The 23,282-nt window shown below is 35.6% G+C and overlaps 8 protein-coding genes across 13 annotated transcripts; 5 read left to right on the top strand and 3 right to left on the bottom strand.

Moving 5' to 3' along the window:
• Positions 1-639: 639 nt before the first annotated feature.
• Positions 640-1,587, bottom strand: LOC149934472 (uncharacterized). Its single transcript, XM_090153459.1, has one exon. It carries the CDS (start codon positions 1,585-1,587, stop codon positions 640-642), a length of 948 nt encoding a protein of 315 aa, XP_090009585.1.
• A 492-nt stretch (positions 1,588-2,079) lies between these two features.
• Positions 2,080-4,611, top strand: CCT4 (chaperonin containing TCP1 subunit 4). Its single transcript, XM_090180562.1, has 11 exons — positions 2,080-2,265; positions 2,387-2,439; positions 2,503-2,592; positions 2,658-2,766; positions 2,830-3,094; positions 3,164-3,299; positions 3,359-3,595; positions 3,672-3,910; positions 3,980-4,214; positions 4,272-4,385; positions 4,447-4,611. The coding sequence occupies exons 1-11, from the start codon at positions 2,157-2,159 to the stop codon at positions 4,462-4,464; spliced, it is 1,605 nt and encodes a 534-aa protein (XP_090036688.1). The 5' UTR covers positions 2,080-2,156; the 3' UTR covers positions 4,465-4,611.
• LOC149934470 (N-acetylgalactosaminyltransferase 7-like) lies at positions 4,578-8,810 on the bottom strand. Its single transcript, XM_090180561.1, has 9 exons — positions 8,565-8,810; positions 8,238-8,482; positions 7,904-8,070; positions 7,628-7,835; positions 7,376-7,552; positions 7,203-7,320; positions 7,010-7,135; positions 5,881-6,324; positions 4,578-5,815 (listed from the first exon to the last, which is right to left on the bottom strand). The coding sequence occupies exons 1-9, from the start codon at positions 8,700-8,702 to the stop codon at positions 5,675-5,677; spliced, it is 1,764 nt and encodes a 587-aa protein (XP_090036687.1). The 5' UTR covers positions 8,703-8,810; the 3' UTR covers positions 4,578-5,674.
• A 408-nt stretch (positions 8,811-9,218) lies between these two features.
• Polr3F (RNA polymerase III subunit F) lies at positions 9,219-12,353 on the top strand. 2 transcript variants are annotated; one of them, XM_090154842.1, is made up of 8 exons: positions 9,219-9,308; positions 10,879-10,943; positions 11,022-11,139; positions 11,204-11,271; positions 11,337-11,661; positions 11,729-11,836; positions 11,903-12,082; positions 12,160-12,353. In XM_090154842.1, the coding sequence occupies exons 2-8, from the start codon at positions 10,891-10,893 to the stop codon at positions 12,235-12,237; spliced, it is 930 nt and encodes a 309-aa protein (XP_090010968.1). In that variant the 5' UTR covers positions 9,219-9,308; positions 10,879-10,890; the 3' UTR covers positions 12,238-12,353. The 2 variants fall into 2 exon arrangements, with proteins under 2 accessions (XP_090010968.1, XP_090010967.1); XM_090154841.1 differs by lacking the exon at positions 9,219-9,308 and adding an exon at positions 9,737-9,844.
• Positions 9,222-10,841, top strand: Vps16B (Vacuolar protein sorting 16B). Its single transcript, XM_090154840.1, has 2 exons — positions 9,222-9,308; positions 9,448-10,841. Exon 2 carries the CDS (start codon positions 9,462-9,464, stop codon positions 10,764-10,766), a length of 1,305 nt encoding a protein of 434 aa, XP_090010966.1. The 5' UTR covers positions 9,222-9,308; positions 9,448-9,461; the 3' UTR covers positions 10,767-10,841.
• LOC149934467 (uncharacterized) lies at positions 12,229-16,778 on the bottom strand. Its single transcript, XM_090154839.1, has 16 exons — positions 16,644-16,778; positions 16,321-16,578; positions 16,080-16,246; positions 15,951-16,021; positions 15,712-15,890; positions 15,530-15,639; positions 15,335-15,444; positions 15,158-15,260; positions 15,010-15,096; positions 14,858-14,948; positions 14,615-14,776; positions 14,379-14,548; positions 14,198-14,298; positions 13,996-14,137; positions 13,844-13,927; positions 12,229-12,590 (listed from the first exon to the last, which is right to left on the bottom strand). The coding sequence occupies exons 1-16, from the start codon at positions 16,726-16,728 to the stop codon at positions 12,435-12,437; spliced, it is 2,076 nt and encodes a 691-aa protein (XP_090010965.1). The 5' UTR covers positions 16,729-16,778; the 3' UTR covers positions 12,229-12,434.
• A 43-nt stretch (positions 16,779-16,821) lies between these two features.
• Positions 16,822-17,885, top strand: LOC149934466 (uncharacterized). Its single transcript, XM_090154843.1, has one exon. The coding sequence runs from the start codon at positions 16,941-16,943 to the stop codon at positions 17,760-17,762; it is 822 nt and encodes a 273-aa protein (XP_090010969.1). The 5' UTR covers positions 16,822-16,940; the 3' UTR covers positions 17,763-17,885.
• A 529-nt stretch (positions 17,886-18,414) lies between these two features.
• Pcmt (Protein-L-isoaspartate (D-aspartate) O-methyltransferase) lies at positions 18,415-20,737 on the top strand. Of its 5 annotated transcripts, none has more exons than XM_090153266.1 (8): positions 18,415-18,455; positions 18,802-18,862; positions 18,925-19,061; positions 19,119-19,223; positions 19,294-19,414; positions 19,483-19,568; positions 19,641-19,813; positions 20,000-20,127. In XM_090153266.1, exons 2-8 carry the CDS (start codon positions 18,808-18,810, stop codon positions 20,055-20,057), a joined length of 735 nt encoding a protein of 244 aa, XP_090009392.1. In that variant the 5' UTR covers positions 18,415-18,455; positions 18,802-18,807; the 3' UTR covers positions 20,058-20,127. The 5 variants fall into 5 exon arrangements, with proteins under 5 accessions (XP_090009392.1, XP_090009393.1, XP_090009391.1 ...); XM_090153267.1 differs by having other exon boundaries at positions 18,416-18,455; positions 18,806-18,862; XM_090153265.1 differs by lacking the exons at positions 18,415-18,455; positions 20,000-20,127 and adding an exon at positions 20,136-20,737 and having other exon boundaries at positions 18,730-18,862.
• The last annotated feature ends 2,545 nt before the right edge of the window (positions 20,738-23,282 follow it).

Here is a 23,282-nt window from a genome sequence, read left to right as displayed (position 1 = left end):
AATTTGTTTAAATTCCAAACTCATATTTTACCAAGATTTCACATATCACTAACATTGCTTTTACACTATTTAGGAAATATTTAGCATTTTTACGTTTGACCCTTATTTCACTAGGGATCTACACATCACACATATTGCTTTGAAACTGCTTAAGGGGTCGTTTTCCATTTTACATTAGATTTGCATTTGAGCCCTTATTTTACACTTTTCTTTTGTCCATTTCACAAGTATACTCTGGATAATCTCCGGGCTCCAATTCTGGGATGTTAAACCCAGAATTTCCTCCAATGGAATGTTTTGGTTTTCCTCTCTCCAAGTCGCTGTGTCCTCTGCTGCTGTTCCCGGGCACACCATCAGGAGGTGATGGAGGTCCTCCACCGCTTCTCCACAGAGAAGACATCTAGGGTTTATATTCATAATCTGGTTCTGTCTAACCCCTGTTAGTACTGATCCGCTTCGGGCTTGAAACAAAAGGCCTTTTGCCCAGGATCCGTCATAAAAGGGTTCCTTTTCCGGTTTTGCTTTGGTTTTATAGATCTGCAGACTAGATTTATTGTTCATAGACGCCCTCCACAGATGTAGAGCGGATTGATTAATGTCCTGTTTAACTACTGTTTCCCAGTCTTTTTCATTTGTGAATTATCCTCTTTTTGTTCCAATACTATAGGCACGATCCAATTGAGAAATACGTCTGGTCCATTCCGTTGACATACCTTCCATTATTATATAGTCGTATACTTTCTTTGCCAACCTGGTTTGTGGTAGGAATTTCAATCTTCCCAAGAAACAGATTTTACTTCGTGCTTCTCGCGTTTTCATTTGTGACCAACCCATTTCCCCTTGCACGGCACTACTGGCAGCGAAAGGGCCTGCATTCAGCATTGTTATCCCAACGTTCCTTTGGATACTCTCAGTGGCATCGATCACCTTTTTAGATAGGACTAATACTTCATTTAAGTACGTAACCGCTGGTACTGCCACAACTTTCCATAGAAGCCTTCCAACTGAGTATTTATTATAGGAACCTGAGGCCAGACTACGAACGGCCCATCTCAGCTTGTTGCATCTAGATATCACCATTGTCTCCATGTCCTTTAAGTATGCCCTATTTGATGTGAACGTCACTCCCAGGTATTTACATTTTGAAACCCGTTGTAGTTTCAACCCTTGAAGGTAGAAATCGTCCTCTGTACTGGCTGGAAAGGCCATCTGCTGGCACTTAGGTACACTGAAGTTGAGGTCACTTCTTCCAGCAAAACTGTAACATATATCTAGAAGTGATTGCATATGTCCGGCAGTGTTGGCTAGGACAACTACATCGTCCGCATATAATAAGCACGCTATCCTAATTTCTTCCGATTGATTTCCCTTGAGTGTGGCTCCAAATCCCGAGGCTTCCAACTCCTCTGCCAAGTCGTCAATATATATAATGAAAAGCGTAGGCGACAGACGGCAGCCCTGCCTCAGGCCAATTGTAGTTGGGATAAAGTCTGTTGTAAAGGACTCTAAATTGTAAGAGTATTCACATTTAGTATATAAAGCAGTAACACTTTGAATTATGTCCATTGGTATTTGTTTATCTTTCATTGTCTTTCACAACTTTTGTCTATTCACACTGTCATAAGCTTTTTTTATGTCTAGGAAGGATGCTAATAGGTGCAGTCCCTTTGCCATGGTCAATTCAATCAGCTGTGTTAGAGTAAAAATGTGATCTGCTATTCTCCGTCGTGGACGGAAGCCCCCTTGCTGCTCACTGAGTATTCCTGCAGTTTCAATGTAGTGTGAGAGTCTTTCCTTAATCATCATTGCATATAGCTTGTACATTATAGACGTAACTGCGATCGGTCGATATGATTCCAGATCCATTGGATCTTTTCCTTGCTTTTTAAACACTAGTGTCACTCTAGTTTGCATCCATAACTGTGGAGTTTCATTGCGTTTTCTTACAAAGGAAGGATAGATGGCGTTGCAAATTCTGCCCATCTCCGCTTTCATACATGCGTGGGGGGGGGGATGAATTTTCCCGGTCAAAACCAGGGGTGCCTTAACGCGGTAATCTTCCCTCTATTTCTTTTCTATCTCTATGCTTTTGTGAGTTTGTCGTTAGTCACGTTTTCAGTCACTCTGCTCTTTAAATTATAAATAATAGTTCTAAAATGATCGGAAAGGCAGTAAGTTCAGGTGGTGGAAATGCTAAGAATGCAGGATACCATGATAAAGATAAACCAACTCAAATAAGAGAGAGTAATATCACCGCAGCGAAAGGTAAAATTATCATAATGAGAAGCCGAGGCTTGTCATTGTGATCCCACGCTTTTTAATCATGAACCGCCAACACCCATCCATATATGGATAAAAATTTAAACGTCGTTAATTCCCCATTTAGCTGTCGCAGATGCCATCCGTACCAGTTTAGGACCTCGCGGAATGGACAAAATGGTTCAAAATTATTTAAAAGTTTGAAATTATCAAAACATATATTTTAATTTGGCATTTCATTAGATTCAAGCGGGAAATGGAGATGTAACCATTACGAATGATGGTGCGACTATATTGAAGGAAATGCAAGTTTTGCATCCTTCAGCAAAAATGGTTGGTTTGTTGTACTTGTCACGAAACGCTTATAAAGCTGACATTTTCCAAAATTCATCGATTAGTTGGTTGAACTGTCAAAAGCCCAAGACATTGAAGCTGGAGATGGTACAACATCGGTAGTTGTAATTGCCGGAAGTTTATTGGACGCAGCATCTAAATTGTTGTCAAAAGGTGTAGTATTTTGCGTTTAAATGTATGGATTTGGAAATAACTTAATTGACTATTGGAGTTTAGGCATTCACCCAACAACCATCTCGGAGTCTTTTCAAAAAGCAGCAGTTAAATCTTTAGAGATTTTGAATGAATTAGCGGTACCAGTTGACTTAAATGACCGTGACTCTCTTCTGAAAAGTGCTAGCACTGCTTTAAATTCAAAAGTGGTCAGTCAACATTCTCCTCTCTTGGCTCCAATGGCTGTTGATGCTATCATGAAAGTCATTGATCCTGCTAAAGACACAAATGTTGACCTAAGAGATATCAAAATCATCAAACAACTGGGGTGGGATATTTATATTCTTTTATATGTTTAATCCTTAAAAATTAAAAAAAAAATTGCTTTTAATTTTAGAGGGACAGTAGAAGATGCTGAATTAGTTGAGGGTCTTGTATTTGCTCAGAAAACTGCAGGCAGTGGTGGGCCAACTAAAATTGAAAAAGCAAAAATTGGTCTTATTCAATTCTGCATTTCTCCACCTAAAACTGATGTAATTTAGTTCGTTTTTGAGTTATAAAACCTTAGCTTATGACCCTTTTTCTATTAAAGATGGACAATCAGTTAATGATCTCAGATTACACTCAAATGGACAGAGTGTTAAGAGAAGAGAGAGCTTACATCTTAAATATCGTTAAACAAGTGAAAAAAGCTGGTTGCAACGTACTCTTGATCCAAAAATCTATATTGAGGGATGCGGTTAACGACTTAGCTATTCACTTTTTGGCTAAAATGAAGATTCTGGTTGTGAAAGATATTGAAAGGGAGGATATTGAATTTGTTTGCAAAGTATGAACTACAATTAGTTATAGAATTACTCATGTTGAAAGAACCAAGATAATTAACTAATGATACTTTTCTTCAGAGTTTAAATTGTCGTCCAATTGCCAGTCTCGATCATTTTGTCCCAGAAGCTTTAGGCAGCGCCGAATTAGTTGAAGAACTTCACACTTCTGCTAAGAAATATGTAAAGGTTACGGGTGTGGCTAATCCTGGGAAAACTATTACAATCTTGCTCAGAGGGTCAAACAAGTTGGTCTTAGAAGAGGCTGATCGTTCTTTGCACGATGCCCTTTGCGTCATAAGATGTTTGGTCAAGAAAAGGTCACTTTGAAATAGAGCTCAAATTAAATTTTTTAGAAGTTAGTCGAAAATTACTCTTATCCCAAACAGGGCACTTATTGCTGGAGGAGGAGCTCCTGAGATTGAACTTTCACTTCGGCTATCTGAATACTCCAGAACTTTAACTGGAATGGAAGCTTACTGTTTCCGAGGCTTTGCCGAAGCTCTAGAAGTTATCCCATCTACATTGGCTGAGAATGCTGGACTAAATCCCATTTCAACTGTGACCGAATTACGTAATAGACATGCCCAAGGTGAAAAAACATCTGGGATCAATGTTAGAAAGGTAAAAATTATGGCAAAATAATAACAAAACACAAGTTTAAAATATTGCGTTACATAGGGCGCTGTAACAAATATTTTGGAGGAAAATGTCATTCAACCATTATTAGTTAGCACAAGCGCTATCAGTCTTGCATCGGAAACTGTTAGGAGTATTCTGAAAATAGATGATATTGTAAGATAAATTTTGCATTACAATTAGACATGAGAAATTTTTAAATAAATTTTTTTTTTAGGTATCAACTGTACGTTAGAGATAGAACCAAATCTTTAATAAATTTGCGCTAATAACAAATTGCTTCAACCACGGTTTATTTGCAATTTATGGAATGTGACTTACAAAGAAGACACTAAAAAAAACCACTTTTTTTGTAACAAAATAAAACATGATTTACCTAATACTTACACCAGAAACGTAATAACCTATTTAGTATTTACACTTATAATTTACACAGACCAAAATTTAAAACTAACGAGGTCCATTTGCCCGCAAATAGGAATTCAAACATGATGATAATGTCCAATTTAAAAAAAAAAATTGTAGTAAGGACATATTTAAATGATTATTGCTTCAAAATAATTTAAAAATCCTAGTATACCAACAACCGTTTTCAAAATACACTAACTAAAGGATGCGAGAATTGACAATATTTAGATTAACATTTTGGAAAAGAATCTTCTAATGATTTTACTAGCCATGTGCGAGTACTCGATTTTGCTTAAGTACTCGACTCGAAATTCGAGAAGCCTTATTTGAAAACTCGGAAAAAAAATTAAATGGCTTCTGAGCAACTTAACAGAAGGGATTCTTTCCATGAAGAAATGCATTGTATCGATTATTTAAATTAATTATTAAATTTACCTATTTGAGTACTCGAATGACAACCCTAACTATTAAAGATTACTCAAAAATCTAATTTTTAGGTAAACTTAAATACTCAAAAATAAAAAAACTACTCGAAACTCAATAAGCGAATTTAAATACTCGAAACCCCATAATCAAGACTCGCACATGGTTAGATTTAACCTTCAGTAGACAAGGCATAAATCTAGGTATTAGAAAAACACGAGTACTTTAATATTATTCTTCGAATATATTTGGGTATCGTAATTTAGTCTAAACCAAATTTTATAAACCTCCTCAGAAGAGGGGTTTCCCAATTGCCCCCCCCCCCTTTGACTGACTTGTTTTAGTTTAGAAACATTAAAGAAAATATAGAATATAAAATTTGATTTTCTTAATTTTTCCCTTTTATATTATTCCAATTGTTTATATAAAATTACTTATTAGTAGAGCATGTAATTACATGTTGGAGAGTCCCTTATTCTGATGATATTTAGATGTTACAATAGTATACAAACGCGTCAGAAGGGGTTAATTGTTGTGCTTTATTTAAGCCCTCGACTCTGGGACAAGAACCAGTCTAGGCACTTTAATTGAGAGGTATTGTAAATATTTGTCCGTTACCGAACTTTAATTTCCCTAAAAACCCATTTTTGTCCTGTGACAGTGGTGTTGCAAGTCTTGAGTTTGAGTTGTTGACCACCATTTGCACTTAATTCGATGCAGAGCTTGTGTGTTTTATGATAGAGAGCCCGTGTGTCCTATTCAAGTTAAAGCAATTAGTATATAAAATATTTATTACATCAATTTGTAAAAAACATTTTACCGCATTATATTGCCAAGGTCCATTAACAGTCCCTAACTTGCAAAAGACTAGTTTTATCGCTGAATTGTCTCCGTCTATACATCGTTCGCCCACACCCAGCTGACCTTCCGCATTTAAACGGAAGACTTGATTTCCGCCAGTACTGTGGCAGTGAGTGACGGAAACAACTGACGGTGGTTGCGAGCTCATTGGGTCAAGACACTGGCCAGTTAACACACTTCTAACTTCGCCCCATTGAACATTGGGTGGCAGTAAGGGAAATTTGTCCAAAACGTCAAAGGCCACGTTTTCCATGTACCATTTGAAACTTTTGCACTGTAGTCTTTCCTTAATCTTTAGTTGTTCTGATATATCTCCAATGTCATATTGTCTCGCCATTGGTTCCCGAGTATAAAAATATTCTTTATATTCATCCATCCATACTTCGACTACTCGTTTGTAGTTCTATAAAAAAAAAATATAACAATTGTAAAATGTAAACAGTTACTTATAACTGAAATAAATAATATATCTTTTAGATAGAGGTATGCATATCAAAATTTAGGAATTGATTTTCACCCAGATTTTGGAGTTTTCAAGTTAATTTTAAGAGTTCTAATCATTTTTCTCTAAGGATTTTTAAGAATGTCAGACCCATCAGAAAAGTGTCTAATTATTGGAAATTTAGTTCAATTATTGAAACTAATAAGAAAATATTGTTTACTTCCACTGATAACCGTTTTCTTCTATTTTCATAAGGTATAATCATATGTAACATAATTACTAATAAGTGTGCCTCTGTATAATATTTCCATTGAAAAAAATTCAATGAGATCTTGTTTCACGCAGAACATACATTGAGTGGATGCAAAAATGCTTATAATCCTTGTGCTTTTGAAAAGGTTACCATGGAAATGAAATCATATGATCGCGAGGCACGAAGTAAACTTGACATGGGCAAAGACAGAAATGCGCGAGGAATTCTCACTAACTTCCGTTTCCCATCAGTAAAGTTGATGACACGTATTTTGTCACGGAGTTGTAAGTGACGTAATTTATGTCATTATCCCGTGAACAAGGTTTCATTAACGAAAATTCTTTTATGGCATACTTATGAGTGATTATGTTACATATGGTATAATTAACTTACAACTGTCACAAGTGGTCCTTTACGTTTTTTTGCCAATTTTCCAAATGAATATGGCATAAAACCTCGGTAAATATGTCCAACTCTCGAACATGGAACCCATTCTATGCTGCCACCACATTGCCAAATCTGAAATACGAAATTTCTAACTACAAATATCTTTCACAAAAGGTAAAATAAATAGCATGATTTGTACTTTAAATGATAACTCAAAATTTTCGCCTCCCCACACCAATAGCCCAGGGTCATAAGCTCCTAATTCTAAGAAATACTCTCTGTCAATGGCAAAAAGACCTCCCGCATGAGTTGGGGATCTGAAAACCAAAGTATTTTAGAAAGAAAAATAAGCATTTTTATTTAGATTTTTACTTGTAGGGTTCACTATGATGTTTCCGTTTCGCCGCTTCTATGGCCGGTAGTTCATTTTCCTTGTATAGCATTCCCCATTCAAATATACCTCTGAAATGGGTGCGACCTTGATAAACAGGCCGAAACTCAAAATTGGATTTATCAATTCCATCAATTACTGGAACTGTCATTACGGTGCTGAAAAATACAGAAAACTAATCAATCACGAGGATTGATGGAAGCCAACTATTTTAAAGAGAAAATGGTCCTCACCGATTTAAATAAATAGGTGTTAACAATGGAGGCAACCAATTGACATTTACTTCACAGTGGGCATCCAAAAATAACACCACTTCAGCCACTGATTTTTCAGCCCCTATAGTTCTAGACCGAATTAAACCTTCCCGTTGCTCATTTCGATACAGCTTGACTCTTCCTTTAAACTGCCTAATATAATTATCTAATTCTCCTTTTAAATGCTCTAAAAAAAATAGTAAAAAAACCATATTAACTAATGTTATGTCTTGTATTTTTCGAACATTTTTTTACCTTTATCACTATAGTCATCGATTAAAACTACTTCTTTCAAAAATTTAGTTGGTGATCGATTCAATACGCTATGAACCGTTCGTAGAAGAGTTGACCATCCCTCATTATGGAAAACAATAACAACACTAGTTGTTGGCAAATTTTCAGGGTAATGCCAATATTTACACCTAGGAATTGGCAATGATACCATAAATGAATACAGTAACTTGCTTATAACAATACCTAGCTGTAAAGCAGTCTTATTTTCTACCACCACCATTTCAAATATCAGTTTAAATTATCTTATTTCTAATGGCTTTACAGATAGACTGTATAAATTGTAGTTTTTGCTAACTCTTTTAATCTAAAATCAGGGATAGATCTATCCATGGCAATCTGTTCACTAGCAACCATGTTGATTCCATATTCCATTTCCGACTGTGACACCTCATTTTGTTCATCATTCCTTGTATAATAAGGTTTTCCGCCTTCTCCGGGACCTTCTCGAACAGTTTCAGTGGCTGGTGGATCAAAATTACTGAGAACACTGTCTTTAAACACAGCACCAATCCTTTTAGGATAAACTCTAGCAGCTTGCCCCTAAAACCCAACTCAGTTAATACTAGGGCAGTAGACATTCTAATTAAACTCTTATGTTTATTTTGGATCTAAACTTCATTACCTCTGCCGAAACAGATTTCTGTGAAGAGCCTTCTTTTCCTTTAGGTTTTGGCATCACAAATGCAACTGTTAAAATTAGACCGACAACTACTAGGCCAATTTTGATTACGCGACCCCTTTTTAAGAATACTGATTTCATGTTATTTATTTTACTGTAATATAAACTTGGTGCGGTTTTATTTACTCGTAAATGTGCGGTCGAAAATATGTGTAAATTGTGAAATGATAGCTGCCAATCCAGCACGTCGAATTTCTGACGACTGCTTGCTGTCAAGCATAACTAAACGTTTCACCGATAGAGGTCACACTTTGCCATCCATACCAACACATTGACGCGTTTTCGTATTGCAATAAAACATGGAAGAATAAGTTGAATAAAATAACTAGTAGTAAAAAAATTATAATTAAAAATTGTATAGAATTTAAAGTAAAATAAATTTATTTCCATTATAATTTAAAATGGCATCATAGAAAAAGTGTTTAGTTTTAGCGAAATACTTTGAGGCTTAGAAAATATAATGAGTCCATGCTGAAACCAAAAGTCACTTTCATCGAATGACGACCCGACAAAACGACAATCCCTTGAACTGTACAGTTGGGTTAAGGTGTGAGTCTGTGAGAACTGAGAACTTGGACTAATTAACATTCTGCTGTTGGTTGGAACTCCATGGACTTAATGGAATATTCATGAAAAACGTCAAATTATCATTTCCATTAACCAAGTTAACGCTTCATTAAAATTAAAGTAAGTAAACGAATGTACTTTCAAATTTCAAATGACTTAAAACTTGCCAGAGGAAGGGGGCGGTTGTTCTTCACATAGGCTTAGACACTTAAGATTTAGCCCTGATAACTGTTCATTAATTATTTGGATCATTCTATAGATAAATATTTAACAATGGCTGAGGAAACTGATGAATATTATTGGAATCTCTCCAAGGGAAGAATGTCTTTTGATTTTGATGATGAGCACTTAGAACTTGCGCCAGTTAATATTGAAAAAATTGAATCTGAAAAGCAGAGAATCTCGGCTAAATCTGTGGCTAATTCTTATCAGATGGTCAACAAACCCACCGTCTTTCTTGATTCTGATTTCTGTTCTAAAAATACTCTCTTCAAGGATATAATTTCTCTTCCTGATGAAACTGCTTCTCTTGAAAAGTCTTACACATGTATCCCCTCCAAAACTATCGAAAACCTTGTTAATGGCAAACCTTACGATTTTCATCAATTCAAGGGCATTAGCCAAAAGAAAGAACTGTTAAGCGAAGCTATTAGATGGTATGATGGCAATGCCATAATGGCTGTGTTAATATTTCTTCAACAAACTCTCAGTCCATCCTTGTTCCATAAACTTATTTTAGATAAACCAATTGCCCTGAATCATTACCTAAAGTACTTAAAAATTCGCCGTGAATTTTCCACTTTAAATGATATATTAGAAATGCTAGGTAGGACGGAAGATGCGGTTATGATTTCTTATAAATCAATCACTTTGAACACTCATCCGGAAACCAAATTAAACAAATTGAGAAAATTCCGCAATTCCCATTTAAACCACAACCCTAGGTTAGATTTTATTTCTGGATTTGTTCAGGAACAAATCACGTTGTTAGAGTGCCAGTTACCCATAGAAGATGCGGATGCCATGACAGATAAAGATGGAAGAAACTTGATATTTCAAAGCGTGCCCAGAACCTTTTTACCTAATTCTTCAGTAATTGACACTCTATACTATTGCAGTTTGTATCATTTTTACTTGGAGGAAAATCAGTTTGCTAGCCCCCTTTTTGTTAAAAGAGTTCACCAATTAACGGAAAAACAATTTGTGTGGACCGCATTGAGGGCATTCACACGTTTGGAGCTTTGGAAAGATATTGACAAATTGTTTCACTCAAAGTCGTGGCTAGGAACAAGCAAAATGAAATCGGTTATTGGCTTTGATAAAGTTGTAATCATGTTACATAAAGCTAATGCTCCACTCCCTATGATCTCTCGTTACATGGCGTTAGTAGAACCGGCGGAAAAGAGAATTACCTTGGCCAAAAAATTTAAATATCACCAAATTGTAATTGATACTTTAGTTTCCATGAGAGACCGCCTGGCTCTAGAAGTTTATCGTCACGAATTAGCTCCTAATACCCGAGAGTTTTTATACGCCTTAGAATCTTTAAAGTCTTCAAGCATAAAATGGAAGAATTAGTTGATGATTTATTTTTCAAATGTACATGCTAATATAATATATAAACTTTTGTAAATAAAAGCTTGTCTAAATAGATTTGGTGGCCTCATTTTCCCTTTTCTTTTTACCCTAGGCTAAGTGAAAGATGGAAGTACAGGTTAAGCAAGAGCCTTTGGATGACTTAGACATTGAAAATAAGTTAGAATTGCGTTTGTTTTATCTAAATACTTTTGCATAGAGGGTATATTAACCGCATATTCTTTGATAATTGAACAGAATTATTAAAGTTTGCTCGGAAAACCCTTCGGGAGTCACTGACGCCATATTTCAGAAAACATTCCCACAAACGAACGCAAGTCAAAGAGCAACAGCTCTAAATAGGCTCTTATCTCAAGTAAAATGTAATTGTGAAATAGTAAAATTGCTGAATTTGTCTAGCCGTATTTTTGTTTTAACAGGGCAAGTTAGATTTACTGAAGCAGGGCAAGCAAATTCTATACAGAATCAAAGATCCGGAAGCTGCTAAGTAAGTAGTAGTGAAGTGACTTTTTTGGTTGTGAATTGTGTGAAAATATTCAAATTAATTTTTAGGAATGTCAAAGGTGCAGATAATGAAGAAAAAATAGTTTATAAAATAATTGAAGAAGCGGGAAACAAGGGAATATGGATTCGAGATATCCGTTTAAAGAGCAACTTGCTTTTGACGCAAGTTAACAAGGTTGTCAAGAGCTTGGAAAGCAAAAAATATATTAAAGCAGTCAAATCAGTATCTGCTTCCAAGAAAAAAGTTTATATGTTGTTCAACTTAGAACCTGACCGATCGGTTACTGGTGGATCATTTTATAGTGATCAGGAGTTTGAATCAGAATTTGTTGAAGTTTTAAATCAACAGTGTTATAGGTTTTTGGAACAAAAGGTGCCGAATATTGGTCCTTATTAAATGTGTAAAGATTTGGCTCACGCTAAATTTGATTTTTTTGTAGCTTGAGATTGCCAAAAGTGCAGCTAAAGATCCTATAGCTTGCCGTAATTCCTCATACGCGTCATCTAATGATGTATGGAAATATATCTGCGATTTGGGAATCAGTAAAGTTTGTACTAGCAGTATTAACTAGATTTGTTTAGGGTATTTTGAACCTTCTGTACATTCTTCATAGGTTCAGTTATCAGTGGAAGATATTGAAGTTATATTAAACACATTAATTTACGATGGCAAAGTTGAGAGGAGTATTGTAGCCTCAGGTGGGATGAGTGAAAAGAACACCAATTTATATCGAGTGATTGAACCATTAGTGGAAAGTTGTGGTTTGATGAGAATGCCATGTGGAGTTTGCCCTGTCAGTAAATTTTCAACTAGCATTCTCAATTTTAAAAAAAACTTAAGTCTTTTATTAATAAATTTTTATTTTTGTAGGTGGCAAAAGATTGTTGTGAAGGTGGTGAAATTTCACCTTCTACATGTTTGTATATGAAAGAATGGTTTGATTATTAAATTGAAAAAAAAAAATATTGAGCATTAATTATCAACTCAGGGAAGGTTTAAACAAACATAAATGATATCAAAAATTATAAGCCCAGTTGGATTTATTTTGCAATAAAGGAAGCACTTTTGTACGATATTAGGAAATTTGATTTTAAGTACCATTGTTGGAAAAATTAGAAAAAGAAATGCTTGATGCAATTTGGGTCTTAAAAAGCCGCAATATGTGTGTTGCTATCAAATTGCTGAACATAATTTGGATTGAACTCTTGAATTCGGGCTCTTAGAATATTTATTCCCAATAAAATTGAAAGTTGATTCAGACACTGGCTGGCCGCACTTGATGTTAACGCATTATCGCAACTCTAAAAAATAATTCAAGAGTAAAAAAAACTTGACCTAGAAACCAATGCTAAGTACGTCAAAGTTTAATGTTATTTGCAATTATAAAAGCACCATCTATCTTATAATAATAACATAAGACTATCATAATGATAATAATAATCAGCTAAGCTAATACACGAGGCACCACCTTAGGCCTAAGTCATCAAGCGACTTTTAAAGCCATTAATTCGACTTTTAAAGCCATTAATTCGTGTTACCCTGTTTGAAAATAATCTCCAAGGTAATCAGTAAAATATAAGGGATTTTTTAACAATGGGTACTTTTGTTTTTTTATATATTCCTTCAGTCGCGACGCATCATGAACCACGGGAATCAACTAAAGGGGGGAGGAAATGTAAAAGGAGGCGTTCTTATATAACGCGTCACTCACGCGAATGTCAATGGCGTCAAGAGGACGTAATATTTAGGGAGCCAATAATGCGCCGCCTGGAATTGATTGAATTTAAAGGGGAGGGGCCAGGTTCTTTTCCTAGAGCTTCAACGGGAGCGAAGGTAAAAAGCGACGGAATATAAACATAATTCTCTCTATATATAAATAGATCAATTCTTGGCTAGGCTTAATACCCAACAACTTTTAATCAGTTCATGCCAAGCAAGCCAACACACTCAAAGCAGGTGTCGGTTCGACGCGTATTAGCTCTTGTTTTAAACAGATGTCACTAGCGTCGACATAAAAACAAGATGCTTAAGCTACATTTTGACCCAAGAGGCGGGACATAAAAGTACCCCTCACGTTGATTGGCTCTTTTGTAATTTTGACAATAACTTAAATTATAATAATTTCCTACAATATATTTTATATGGGATATATAATTTAGGTTCAAGTCCACTAAGTAGAGTATAAGTTGTCTAATTACAATACTATACAATGCTTCTCTGACGAAGTTATCGTTTTACTATTTTGATTTTTTGCTTCTTGTGACATTTATAGATGGCACCACGCTCTCCAGTAAAGTAATTATTTCAAAGAATCGGATAGATTCATTGCCATCTCTAATAACAATGGCCTTATAATACTGGTGGCAATGATAGAGCCGACAGTTGCTTTAACTATTACTGTTAACCTCAATAAGTTTTAATCGAAAGGTGAAACTGAAGAACTTAGTGGAAAACTTCTTTAAACAATGGGGAGAGAACTTGATCTGATCCTTATCTCAGATCAATTTTCGCCATTAACTAACTTTACAATTTCTTTAAAAAAAATTGAAATTACCAGGCTATAGAATAGAGGGTCCAAAAATAATTCCAAATACTGCTTAAATTCTCTTTTTCCAATTCCTTTAGCAATATTGGTGAGCTAAAGTAGATTATGGAAAATTAATATAATTATTATTAAGTAACCACAATAATCTTAATTCAACTCACCCTTTTACAAAGGGTTTCTAATAAGCATAGATGGTGGGTATAATGTCTTTTTTGGCATGCTTTTGCCACTGTGGGTAAATACTGCTCCACTTTCTTACTCATGTTGGGAAGTTGCGATAATTCTGCGATTAAATGGAGGCAGCTTTAAAAGAATAAAAGGTTTAATTTGCTGAATTACGAAACCCATTATTCATATTTGTACCCATCAGCAAATTCCCAGGGCTCAGGATCTTTCTTGAACCGGTGATCAGAACAACCTCCCCCTCTTCCCATTTTTGGAGCGAGAGAGCCACAGGAATACATCTAAAAAAGAATAAATTTGTTTAAAAACAATTTAAATCTGATTAATTATAAAGTATATTTAGATTATATAAAAAAATTACTTGTTTATCTGTGTGCAGCTCCTCGTCATTATCTCTCAACTTTTTTACGACACTGAATGTTGCTGGTCCTTTTTCCATGTCACCATATTTACCAGACTCGCAAGGTTGATTTTCAACACCTACTAATCCTTGTTTAATCACATCATCCAAAATTAACAAAGCTTCGTCACCTAAAACCAGAAACCCCATAACTTCAACTAATCCACCAATAATAGACAAAGAAATTGAATAAATACCATAAGCTTTAACAACATTAGCCAAAGATCCTGCCGCACCTTGACGTACAGATGGAATGCAATCCTTCAAGTTAAGGATAAATAATGGATACAACTGCTTCATCGTACCTCTCGATTCATTTGAAAAACAAAGTACAAAATTTCCTGAGGCTAGACAAGCGGCTATTAAATAATTTTTACAAATGAAATGTTAGCTCATAAATTGAAAACTATTTGATTATCTTTAATAATTTAGCTACTTACCATCTCTAACTGGCCAACTGTCATCTTGGAAACAAACTAATAAGGTTTTCAATAATTGAGGAACAAAGGGTTTCACTGCTTCTGGTTTGATCTAATTGAAATTTTATAGATTAGAATTAAAGAGAAATTACAGACATTTCAAATCTCAGTACCTTAGAGCCCAGCTCCGCAATGCAAGCGCAAGCCGCTTCTCTAACTGCGTGATTATTAGCGGTTGTTTGTGATATGTAATAATTGACCTTAAATTCACAAAATTTTAAATATACTTCTTGAACACAGATGGAAGGAGGAAATGCTTACAACATCGGTGATATATTTCTCAACAAGTTCACGTCCTTCTGTTTTCGCTATTCTTCTCCAAGTTTCTTGGGAGTATATTCTAACACCGTCAGCAACATAATAGCTATTATTTAATAAATAAAATTTTAAGTAAATTCGCTTTGAATATTCAGTATCAATATCATTGACTTTCTTTACCGATTTAAACACATTTGTGGCAATATTTTAGGGAAAAATATTTCCAAATCTTTTTTGTCAGGGAAAGAGAGTAAAAACTTTCTAGTGGCTTCCGAAGCAGCTAGGCGTACCTTTTTTGTGAGAAAATATAAAAAACCTAAATAAATTTAAGTTCTCAGTAAACAGTAAAATAAGCTACATTATCCGTAATCTCACTTGGCTCCAATTATCAGTCAGTCCCACAGCTAGACGTTCAGCTACAATGTGGCCATACTTTTCTGCAATGAATGGATTTGCAACATCACTGGCTTCATTTCCTTCCATAGCTGTTGATGAAGAGTATTAAGCCTATAGACTTCAAATATTGCACATCTTTCGAATTCTAAAAACCAACCTACCACACTCTTCACCATGGCAGTTCCCTCCACAGCTTACGAGGGAGCCAATTACATAGCAACTGGTCTCTCTGACAAAACGATTTGTATGACGCATAGCTTTGAAGAGAAGTTCGAGAAGGCTCACGTCAATGTAAGGTCTAAAATTGATACCGCAGCCATCAATCATGGACTGCAAACATCTGTAATAATTGCGAGAATTAACAGCAAGTTTTCAGTAATTTTAAAGGTTATTGCCATACTTCATGCTCGTTTCTAAACACTTCCATCCAGCCGTGTCATGAAATATTTGTTTCTTATCAATGCTTCCTCTCTTTAAAAGAAGATCATTAAACTGCAAATCTAAGCATTAATATTCCTTAGAGAAATACCCTGATAATGGTTCCACCAATATGATCTCTGAATTTTTCAGAATCATCCAATTGAATATCAGTTGTTTCTCGTTCTAAATTTTCTTTTATTAAGGAAAGTACATATTTACTGCATTGTTCATAGATAAGAGGACCGTATACTTCACATAGAACACCTAACAATTCACCTGCAATTTGAGAAATAATATAATATAATATAATATAATAATTTATAAAATTAGTTTCGTAGTTTGGGATTTACCAGCTGCCAAACGAACTCTAACTTCTTCATCATTTAGTAAACTGAGACAAAGCTGTATGACATTCCCCTCAAATGGGCCTTCAAGGGTAGATTTAATCCCGGTTGGATTAGGGTACAGCATCTTCAACCCTAAAAGACAACCATGTTTTGCTTCCCACGTCGAACCATCAATTTCAATTTCTTCAAATAATCTCTGTTTAATCAGAGCTATGGTCTGCGTATCTACATTGGTAGAGAGCCTCTGAACCTCAGCAACACCTTTCAAATATGATTTCCCACTTTAAAAAAGTTTCCTATGCATGAATTCTCATAACAAAACGTACCCTTGTCTCTGTCAAGCTTCTTAGGATTACGCAACTGTTCAATTACACTTCCAATCAACTTTTCATTTACATCAATTAGTTCCATTATTTCAGTGTTCAACTTTTCATATTCAACTTCACAAATAAAAAAATAAAACGATAATAGACGGCGCCACTGATTTCGCGTATCTACATTTCCATTGTATCCGACGCCGCCGCGGAGGAAACCTAGTTGGAAGTTGAAATAGCTTCTAATCTTTCAGAAGAGAGTTCTTTACATAAATTGTTATTTTAATTATTTGAAAGAATAAAGTTTCAATGAAACCGAAATCAAACGCCGCAGGCCAAGATGAAGAAAGTACAGCAATGGATGAGCTTGAGTCTATGTGGGAGTTACCCACAGAGGCTGAGGTTAAAGTTATTTTGGCCAAAAGAGAAAGATCTTGCAAAATTAGTTCTTTGATGGGAGAGTATTTGCTTAAAGGGTACAAAATGCTTAGTTCCATATGTGATACTTGCGACACAATCTTGCTGCAAGATAAACACGGAACACTCTATTGTGTTGCCTGTGCTGAAATAGATTGCACTGAAAGTGCTAAAGATGATCCAACTTTAAGCGAAGCCGCTGCTAGAAGACAGGCCCTAGAATCACAATTTCACGCTAATTCCGAAGCTTCAACTTGCGATGAAAGTGATGATGTAGTAGGAAAATTTGGATTACCAACTACTGGTACTACACAATCTACACCAAGTATATCCAAGAACAAAAGCCAAGGACCCTTAACAACCTCCTCTTCAACAACATCTCGAACCTGCCTTAGCTCCTTGACTGATCCTGTGGCTAGCTCTAGTGCTGAGGCTGATGCTCCTGATCATAACTACAACACCTCTACTAAAATTAATGAAGATGTGCATATGTACGACGTAGTTCTAGAATCACCTGATACAAGTGGAGATCAACAACAAGCCAGCTTAACATCTCAAGAGCAAATTTTGAGGGAAAAAATTGATTGGGCCTGCAGACTCATTAAACACTCCAAGAATGCCCAAAGATGTATTGAACTTAGCAATCTCATAAAATCATGTGCTGAATCTATCGCTGCTATTCAAGCTATTGCAAGCAGAAAAAGAATTTCTTAAATTATTTTCTCGCGTCTGACACCCTTGCATTTCCCATTTCAATATTTAAAATTGTACTTTCTTTCAGTGTGTACTAAGTTTAGTTAATAAAATATGATTATATAACTATAGTAGCTTTTTTTTCTGTTTAAATTTCTCTCATAGAGATCAACAAGCCAACTTAAGATCTCAAGATTTTGAAGGAAAAAATTGATTGGACCTGCACACTCATTACACACTCCAAGAATGCCCAAAGATGTATTCAACTTAGAAATCTCATAAAATTTCTAGATTGACTTCTTATGGAGTGGTCAGTATTTAGATGAGATTTCACGTGTGATTTAACAGTTAATAAAGTAAGATTGAAAATAAGTGATTAAATACATAAATTAGTAAAGAATTTGTTGCTATTCAAGCAGAAAAAGAAGTTCTTAAATTATTTTCTCGCACTGGATACCCTTGCATTCCTATTTCAATAATAAAAATGGTACTGTCTCGTTTTAATTGTGCACTAATTTTAGGTAATTAAATATGATTCTTTCTGTCTAAATTGCACCATTATAGGAATTTTTTTTTAAATTGTCTTGGGTAATGTTTCATTGTATTGGCTGGTAGCACTGAGCGTTGTGTCGTCTGCTATTATTAAATTAAGTAACGAACTGTCAAATTTCAATTTGTCCAACCACGGCCAACTTAGATCCACTGCTGCTACTCGTACGTTTTTCGTATTTTTTTAGTATATTCTTTAGTTTTCTTGATTTGCGAATATTCAACGCGATAGACTTCGCGTCTGAATAGTTTAAAAACATATTAGTTTTGGCTAGACGGAGTATTTGCAACAGTATTATTTGAAATTAGTAGGCCCGTATTGAGTCTCTCACCGATTATCCGGGGCCAAGGCCCATGTACACTAAATTTCTTACTACGCACATTTGAAAGTTAATAACGTTAGAACTAAACAGTTCGTTAAATGTAGTGCAAACTCCACATGATAAAACTTTTCGGTCTTCTAAATCCCAAATTTATCTCATTGTTGTTCTCCGCAACATATTTCAATCAGCTAGGCATGGCTTGGCGATCTCATGGGAAAACTAATTTTGAGCTTGTACAAAACCTGAAAAGTTAGTTTTTACCTTGTTACTTTACAACAAAAATATTCAAATATAATTTCTAATTAATACAGAAAATGGCATCGTTACAAGTTCCAAAGTGGAACAAGTCATGGCTGCCACCGATAGGGCAGATTTTTCATGCAGTAATCCTTATATGGATTCTCCTCAAGGAATAGGCTATGCAGTTACCATAAGTGCTCCTCATATGGTACATAATTAAAAAAAATATTATAACCATTTTTGTGGTCTCAAAAGTGTTTCTTAGCACGCTTATGCTTTGGAGTTGCTCAAAGATAATCTCTACGAGGGAGCCAAAGCTTTAGATGTAGGATCTGGTAGTGGATATCTTACCACATGTATGGCTCTAATGGTAAAATTATCTCTAATGAATCATTGGGAAGTGTATCAATCTGATCTAGTCTTAACTTACTTGGTGATAGGTTGGTGAGAAAGGTCTAGCTGTAGGAATTGAACATATTCCAGAGTTGGTGAATTCTTCAATATTAAACATTCAAAAACATCATAATAGTCTACTAGAATCCCAAAACTTAAAAATTATGGGTATTTACTAATTTTACAATGGCTTGTTATTGTGGCAAACATTAATTAATAGAAACCATAATTTTTAGTTGGTGATGGCAGATTAGGCCATCCCGATGATGCTCCTTACGATGCGATACACGTTGGTGCAGCAGCTCCTGAGTTACCCCAAGCCGTAAGCGTTTGTACAGGCATATTGAAACTCAGCCCAAATAGTAATTAATTTGGAAATTTCTGACAACTTTAGTTAATAGATCAGTTGAAACCTGGTGGTCGACTAATTATACCAGTTGGAGGAGAGGGACAAAATCAAACTTTAGATCAGATTGACAAACTTGCCGATGGCACAGTGAAACGGACATCATTGATGGCGGTTGTCTACGTGCCATTAACTGATAAGGAGGCTCAGTGGCCAAAAAGGTATAATTTTCCTCATATTTTGGTTGGGTGGGGCAATAGGTAATGCCAGTTGATTGTTCATTTACACGCCTATTAATATCTGGAATAGTTTGGAATATGAGAGTAAAAACTAAGAATTTCAGATTAAATTAACTTTGTATGGTAAATTAACATGATGTAAAAGGTGATTACTAAATTACCTATTAGGTTAAACTTCAACAAGTGCCTTGAAATGTTTGCCAAGCTCAAGGGCAAGAAAGAATAAGTTGCGCGGAACTAAAAAAAATAGTGGCAATATATGTACGTGTTAAGGAATTTCAAGAAATGTCATTTGTTATTACATTTAGGCACAATGACCTATAAATGCTGAAAGAGGGAAATCGGCGAAGATTATGCTTTTCACAAGCCCGCTTCTATTAAATTTAATGCCCATCAAAACAATAACAGCCTCATTTTCATCAATCCTACCCATTTGTTCTGCAATATATTGTTGAATTGTTTTACGTTAATTTTTCAAAAATATGAGGTACAAAATTTACGTACGTTGCTGTTAGAATTCTTAATAAAAAGACCTGAAAATTAACTATTTTTGATTTTTATATAATAAAGTGTGACATTTGGAATGATTAAGTTACTGCTGAAGTTTTCAGTGGACTAAATTTTCCCATCAAACCTACGTAAAATGTAAAAATATTATATTTACTTACTAAAAACTCGATTGAATTAATTTAGAAATGTTGTATTTCACCCCTCGTTATTATTTTCTTCGAAAATGTATTTTGAAAAATCAGTGGCAGCCTGCAAAGTTATATTATTGAAGCTAATAACATTAGCGCTGTGGAGTTGGATTTTTGTCTTGTGATATATATTTTCTTTTGGCTATAACAACCATTAATTTGCAGTTCTTTATGTTATCCACTTTACAAGTTACTGGTCACTAAGTGTTCCAAATGCAAATATTAATAAACTATTTTAGTGTTCAACTATATGCTTTTTTTTTAAATACAGAGTACCAAATATTTAAATTGGCGATATAATCGAATAGACCTTAAAATATACGTTTTTAATGATTATATAGTCGAATATTCGAACCAAATTGGTACTTCAATTAGTTTGCAAAGGTGATCGAATCTTATTGTTGAGTTTGAAGGCCATCAGCTGTTAGTTCTCTTGGCAGCCATGACGTCGCGCCCTTCCATTGGCTTTGGCTGGTATGCTTTTTTTTTCTAATTAAAAAAACATGGATGACATATTATCTAGATAATTAAGCCTTAGTAGGTTTTAGAATAGGCGCTTAATATCCCCCACTGACTGTCTGGCTCATAGAGATAGAAAATAAGTAGAGGCCCAATGAAATCTGAGGGTTTGTTCCGCGCTGCTATCCCCCTTCACGAGCTATGCGTTGTAGGGAAGAAAATACGTGGCGCCACAAACGGCCATCTAAGAAACTAAACTCCCTTTGTGGCAACCAGCTGGACTCTACGACATCATTGCAAAATCCACGTAACTTCTTAAGACTTGCGTATATAGTTACGTGGATTTTGCTTTCAGGCGACGATTTCTAGTTCCTCCAGAACGGTGTGGTGGCGCTACGTGCTTCTTCCCTATAACGCATGGCACGGAGGGGGATGAAATTTCCATAACAGAAAGCAGCTCTTTTTTTCCCCTGTCTGGGCCTCTACTTATTTTCTATCTCTATGGTCTGGCTCCCACCCCCCCTCCAGTTGAAAAATGCTGCCAGATCTTTTCATAGAAAATTCTCAGCTTTGGCAGTATAATGAGAAACCATAGGCAAACCAGTTATATGTCAGTCGCAGCAGCACAAAACTATAATCGGCTATGAATGATCTTTTATTTAATATAAAGGACTATACCTTAGAGGCAGTGGCGTAGCTGATGGTCTGCAGGGCCCGCGGTGCGGGGAGGCGGGGGGCCTCGAGATTCGGGCCTCATAGAGATTTTTGCGGGGAGGGGGGCTCTGAGTTCTCAGCTACGCCACTGCTTAGAGGCTAGAACAGCAAAGTAACAAACTTTCAAACCAAGAACATCAAATTAATAACTAGGACGTCTCAAACCCGGAACCGGTTTTATCCACAAAAACCTGAGCGGAACACACGCAACCATAATCATTTAATATATTCAACATATTTAATAAGGTTAATAAGAATGTCTAAGATCTTAATTAGAAGTTTTGTAAGATATTATTTATAATGTTAGTAATAATGTACAAAATAAAACCTTTTTAAAAAAAAATCCTCTGCAGGTATATCCATCCAATTTTGGTATTTCGGGTACAACGCCAAATTTTTTCTCTACTCTCCTCTCCCAGATCCCGTATTCCAACCCCCCCCCCTCCCTTCAGGGCCAATTTTTTTTCTCATATCTTGTGCCGTCCGGGCCGGCGTCCCCGTTCTTCTCCAAAGCCGTCGGACGAACACACAGCCAAATTTTCTCTTCCCTCTCTTGTGCCGGCCCCGTTCTTCCCTCCCCCAAAGGCGACGGACGAACACACAAATATTTTAACATCGAGATCAAGACAATGAGAGCTCCACTCACTCGCTTCGCTCTCTCGTTCCGCTCAATAAAGGCTTTTTATTGTCTGAGAATTATTACATCAGACAGGGATATCCCCTTCAGCAAAGCTGATTTCCAAGGGGGTCCCAGTATTACTTTAAGTAAAAATGTATAAAAATTGAGAACAATAATTACATATTTTTATTTATTGTTTTTCATTATAAAATATTCGATTTTGCATTTGATGTGCCTAGAAAACCAGTATTTGGTATTCGATTTGATCCCCAAAATGTTGCGTTAAAAGGAATATAACGTCCAGATTCGCTAGTATTCCTACTATAAATAACATAAGAACATTACAGGTATCACAGCCATGTTTAAAAATTAGAATTAGCGTCTACTGTTTATTAAACTTGATTTTTCAAAAATCCCCGGCGCCGTTGATTTTGTTTCGGCGCGAAGGCCAAAAATGTATCCCTCCTTTTGAAAGTTTGGGGGGGGGGAAATGTTTTAAAAAGAAACAAAATTAAGTTACGTATGCTCATAGGATAAAGAGGTTTCGCGTTTGCAAAATAAATTCAGTCAAACTTTTTTAAGGAATTCGAATTAAACAATTATTTTGGAGATGAAAACGCATTTAAAATATTTTCGTCTAATATCCTATCTTCGAAACGCTCACTTCCTCTCGGCCACAGAAAGTCGCTCATGCTAGAATTTTTCTTGATTTTTCGGTGGAGTGTCACATCTCTATAAGCTCAGCTACTCCCAGGAAATTTTTTGATAGAGCTATTTAATCACGTGACGGAAAAGGAGGATCTACCTGAAATTTGGCCCTAATTTTTCAAATGATTCTGTGAACCTTTAATCAGGAGCGCAGGATTCTAGTTTTTCTGTTTTTAAGACTATAACCGCTGTGGTTACGCGATGGCGCCACTGCCGCCAAACGATTCCTTCAAACATATTTAAAGCCTATAAA

The sequence above is a fragment of the Leiobunum rupestre genome, chromosome 7 (genome assembly GCF_980474605.1).
Source record: "Leiobunum rupestre chromosome 7, qqLeiRupe1.1.hap1, whole genome shotgun sequence".
NCBI lineage: Eukaryota > Metazoa > Arthropoda > Arachnida > Opiliones > Sclerosomatidae > Leiobunum > Leiobunum rupestre.
This window is presented reverse-complemented; position numbering and strand designations above follow the sequence as displayed.